This window comes from Stegastes partitus, unplaced genomic scaffold (genome assembly GCF_000690725.1).
Source record: "Stegastes partitus isolate 25-593 unplaced genomic scaffold, Stegastes_partitus-1.0.2 Scaffold1137, whole genome shotgun sequence".
NCBI lineage: Eukaryota > Metazoa > Chordata > Actinopteri > Pomacentridae > Stegastes > Stegastes partitus.
This window is the reverse complement of record NW_007578868.1, coordinates 85,384-90,570: the sequence shown is the minus strand read 5'-3', so window position 1 is coordinate 90,570 and position 5,187 is coordinate 85,384. Positions and strand designations below refer to the sequence as shown.

The following is a 5,187-nucleotide window of genomic DNA, read 5'->3' as shown; positions in this document are numbered from 1 at the left end:
GGTTTTAGATTGGGTCTAGACTGGTTTTAGATTGGGTCTGGACTGGTTTTAGATTGGGTCTAGACTGGTTTTGGATTAGTTTTGAACCGGTATTTGGTAGATTTTTCCCTGGTTCTGGACTGGTTTTAGACTAGTTTCAGCCTGGTTATGGACCGTTTCTTAATCTGGTTTTGAACTGCTTTTAAACCAGTTTTGGATTGGTTGTAGCCTAGTTTTAGGTTGTTTGAAGCTGGTTTTAATTGGTCTTAGGGTGGACTGGTTCTTACTCTGGTTTGAACTGGTTTTAGTCTGGTTTTCAGCTGGGTTTAGACTCGTTCTTAGTCTGGTTTTGGATTGGTTTCAGTCTCGCTGGTGTTTGGATTTTTAAAAGTCGTTTTAGGCTGGATTCTGACTGGTTTTGGACTAGTTTTGGACTGGTTTAAGCTGCTTTGCACTAGTTTCCTTGACTGGTTCAAAGCTGGTTTTAGACTGGCTTTGAACTGGTGTGGGACTGGTTTTAGCCTAGTTGTTGTTTTGGGCTGGATTCTTAAAAACAGTTTATTTTTGGTTTGGTTCCAGGTTCCAGGTTCTGGACGGTTAAGCGGCTTCATTTTAGGGACAACGAGCCTCTTCGTGGGTTTTGGGGTTCGGAGGGTGAAACCATCAGGAGGACCGGCGCTGTTTTACTTTGCAGCTGAGTTTGTGTGTTGCTGTGTGTTGTGTCAACCCTCTGTGTGTGTGTGTGTGTGTGTGTGTGTGTGTGTGTGTGTGTGTGTGTGTGCGTCAGGTGTTCTCGGGGATCTTCACGGCTGAGATGGTGCTGAAGATCATCGCCCTGGACCCGTACTACTACTTCCAGACGGGCTGGAACATCTTCGACAGCATCATCGTGTGCCTCAGCCTCATGGAGCTCGGCCTGTCCGACGTCGAGGGCCTCAGCGTTCTACGTTCCTTCAGGCTGGTACGTCTCTCTGACCCTCACCCTGAAACGCCACCACGGCAGCACAGAGACGGACCGAGTTGTTCACTTAGACCTTAAAATAGGATTCATCGGCCCGCCGGTCCCTGGTTCAGATCTGAAAAGTCCTGAATGTTAGGATGTGGATTTAAAGCTGCTGCTTCATGTGGACCGGCTGTAGACTGCTTTCTGACTGGTCTTGGACTAGTTTTAGACCGGTTTGGACTGGTTTTAGGCTAGGTTTAGACTGTTTGTTTTGGACTGTTTTTGTTTAAGACTGTGTTGGACTGGCCTTGGACTAGATTGTGGGCTGGTTTTAAAAACGTTTTGGACTAGTTTTGGACTAGTTCTAGACAGGTCTTGGACTGTTCTTTTAGACTATGTTGGAACTGGTTGTAGACTGATCTCTGACCGGGCTTGGACTCTTTTTAGACTGGTTTTGGACTGGTCTTATGTAGACTATGTTGGACTGGTCTTGGACTAGGTTGAGGCTGGTTTTAGACAAGTTGTAGGTTTTAGATAAGTTCTGGACTAGTTTGATCCTTTTTTTTTAGCCTGGTTTAAGACTGGTTTGTAGTCTAGTTTTGAACTGTTTGTTGATTGATATCTGGCTGGTTTTGGACTGGGTTCAGACTGTTGTTTCCACTACGTTGAACTGGACTAGTTTTAGACCAGTCTAAGACTGGTTGTAGACTGATTTCTGACTGGTTTTTATAGTATGTTGGGCGGTCTTGGAATAGTTTTAGGCTGGTTTTAGTGTGGTTGTAGACTGGTTTTAGGCTGGTCTAAGACTGGTTGTCGACTGATTTCTAACTGGTTTTGAACTGGTTTTATAGTATGTTGGACTTGTCTTGGACTAGCTGAGACTGGGACTGGACTGGCTTGTCTCAGGCTGCTTTGAACTGGTTTTAGAGTGGTTTGGGACTGGTTGTAGACCAGTTTAGGCTGGTTTTAGACTGCTTTAAGACTGGTTTTATATGGGTTTTTGTAGCAAGTTGGACTGGTCCTGGAATAGTTTTTTGCTGGTTGCAGAGTGGTTTCGAACTGGTTTTCGACCAGTTTAGGCTGGTTTTAGACTGTTTTTAAGCTGGTTTTGTACTGGTTTTATAGTATATTGAACTGGTCTTGGACTAGCTCAGACTGGGAGTGTTAATCTGGTTTTGGACTGATCTCTGGCTTGTCTCAGGCTGCTTTGAACTGGTTTTAGGCTGATTTGGACTGGTGTTGCACTGGTTTAAGGCTGGTTTTCAGGGGGCTTTGATTGGTTTTAACCTAGTTTTGGCCTGGCTTTGGGCTGATCCTGATTTTGGTCTCTTTTCCGTCCCAGCTGCGAGTCTTCAAGCTGGCCCGCTCGTGGCCGACCCTCAACACCCTGATCAAGATCATCGGTAACTCCATGGGCGCCCTCGGCAACCTGACGCTCGTCCTCGCCATCATCGTCTTCATCTTCGCCGTGGTCGGCATGCAGCTGTTTGGAAAAAACTACCAGGTGCCGCCTCTGACCTCAGACTGCATGTGATTAATATTGCTTTATATCACCAGATTATTTATTTTTTATTTTATTGACTCTTCTTTTATTTCCACTGTTATTTTTTTATTCTTTTATTGATTTATTTTTGTAATTTGGCGCTCTCACTGCTCCATAGTTTTCTTCTGATTTAAATTTAAGGTCAAACGTTGTAAAAGAACAAATTATTATTTGTAAAAAATACAGATTTTTGACAGCTTGGGCTTTTTTTTTTTTTTTTTTTTAACCATGAACATGAAAATGAACTTTCTTATATTATCTGCAATTTATCAAAACGGTCACATCTGTAAAACAACAACAAATTAATTATCTTTTGACATCATCTACAGTTTTAACCTTTTATTTTTGTTGACAGCTTATAAATTTAAACCTTTTTCTGTGATTTTATTTGATATTATTTCACAAAAGAGGGGAAACATGTGAAGTAGCATCCTGACACCTGCTGATGAAACCCGGTGCATTCAGTGATTTTATTGGTTCTGTTGGTATTTTTCGGGATGAGGAGTGAAAGCAGTCGGTCGCTGTGGCTTCCTGTTGGTGGGTCCAGCTTCCTTACGCGCAGCTTGTTTCTGCTTCAGGACTGCGTCTGTAAGATCTCCAAGGACTGCGCTCTGCCTCGCTGGCACATGAAGGACTTCTTCCACTCCTTCCTCATCGTCTTCAGGGTTCTGTGCGGCGAGTGGATCGAGACCATGTGGGACTGCATGGAGGTGGCCGGGCAGCCGCTCTGCATCCTCGTCTTCATGCTGGTCATGGTCATCGGGAACCTGGTGGTGAGTCGGTCCTCCTCTCACCAGCCTCGGGCAGCTTTCAGTCATTTTTATTCACTGTAGGTTCGTGTTTGTCTGCAACATAAAGTCCTGCAGCTCTGTGGAACCAGAACAACGTGAAGACGGGGGGAGAGCTCAGAGACGTCTTCTGTCAGCAGAATGACCCAAAGAGCACAAAAAGCCACTAAAACGACACAAAACATACAAAACCGAGGCAAATGATGTAAAAATGTAATGAGAAATGATTCAAGAAGGTGGTAAGAAGACACAAAAATGACACTGAAGGATGCTAAAATGAAACAAAAATATAATAAATTGTGTTAAGAGGCACAAAAATGACATGAAAACCTGCTGAAGTGACACAATAATGACACAAAAGATGCTAAAATGTCATAAAATTTACAAAAAAATGCCACAAAAAGATGCTAGAAGGTCATAAAATTTACAACAAATGACGAAAAGATGCTGAAATGACACAAAAATACAATAAATAGTGCAAAGAGGCAGTGAAATGAAACCTGCATGAATGTCATAACACTTACCAACAGAAGACCTGTAGATGACAGATGACACAAGAAGATGTGATAAAGACACTTGAACACCTCTCTGATGAACCGTCTGAACTCCGAGCAGCGGTTTGGGTCTCGTGTTCACTGAGGTTCCTGTTCGTCTGCACCATGAAGTCCTGCAGCTCTGTGGAACCAGAACTTCCAGACATTCGTGGTCCACAGAGGATGGACCCTGCAGGGCCTCTGACTTGAGGTTCTGCTGCCTCCGATGTCGTCGTGTAGAACAGCGCTCGGCTGACGCGAGGACAGATTTCCTTTCTCCTGATGACTATCTTTGCTCTCGTGTTTCGCCGCTGCCCCCCCGGGACGCCCGGCTCGGTTTACTACGGACCTCCGAACGCGTCCGTCAGCGGCTCGGCGGGAGTCGGACGGGTTGGGAAACCGGAGAGGAGAAACTGAGGCTGCTGCTCTGAAGCGTGTTCTGTGTCGCCTCAGGAGGACACGACTGTAAACAAACCAAAACAGTCTGGCAGAAAAACACACGAGAAAAGAAAAGAAACTGGAAACGCCGCAGAAATAACGACGCTGAACACACGAACAAACCAGCGCTAATGTGGCTCCACCTGATTTTATGACCACATTTTGTAGAGAACTACTTATTATCATGTTTAAAACAGGTTCACAGTCTTGTTGTTCTGAATTAATACGTTGACAGCGTTTCTCCATCCTTCATAAACAGGAAGTTTATTTTTTAATAAATAAATATCTATGAAATAATTCTATTTTTTGCTGATTTGGTTTTAGTAAAGATAATGTCTGTTTATGTTTTTAATATTTGTTTTAAAAAACAGATTATTATTATTATTTAATGTGGACATTATTTACAGTTTTGGATTTTTTTAAATCATTTTTTTTGTATTATTTCTGATAGTTAGCAAATAAACCAATACTTCTGTAATTTAGTCAAACATGGAAAATGTGTAAAACAACTATTTAAACATTTACTGATTTTCTGTCCTTAATTTACAAAATGTATTTTTCAAACAGCAGCAAACATCTGGAGGGAAATTAAATGTGTTGCTGATTTAAACACGGAGAGAAAAGTGTCGTCCTGCAGTCGTCTTCTCTTTTGTTTTTCTTCCTCCTTCTTTCTCTTCATCTGGTTCTTCTTCCTGTTTTTCTTTCTTGTTTGTTTTCTTCTTCTCCTTCTTCTTCTTTTTCCTCTTTTTGTTCTTCATCTGGTCCTCCTCCTCCTCCTCCTCCTCCTGCGGTTCTGATCCGATGCTGCTGCCGTGTGTCGTCCCGTATTCAGCGGCTCATGAGGCGCAGCAATAACAGAGTCTCACTCATCTGTTTAGCTTAATGGTCTCATGGATATTTAATAACCAGCCTGATAGGCCAGACAGCTTACACACACACACACACACACACACACACACACAC

The 5,187-nt window shown here is 43.0% G+C and overlaps 1 protein-coding gene across 1 annotated transcript in view; it reads left to right on the top strand.

The window, feature by feature from the left end:
- The window catches only part of LOC103368275 (sodium channel protein type 2 subunit alpha-like), a 157,211-nt gene that overhangs the window by 79,473 nt on the left and 72,551 nt on the right, over positions 1-5,187 (top strand). The window contains exons 13-15 of the mRNA XM_008296600.1: positions 767-940; positions 2,265-2,426; positions 3,044-3,238. Coding sequence (XP_008294822.1) covers positions 767-940; positions 2,265-2,426; positions 3,044-3,238 — 531 coding nt within the window. The remainder of the gene's footprint in view (positions 1-766; positions 941-2,264; positions 2,427-3,043; positions 3,239-5,187) is intronic.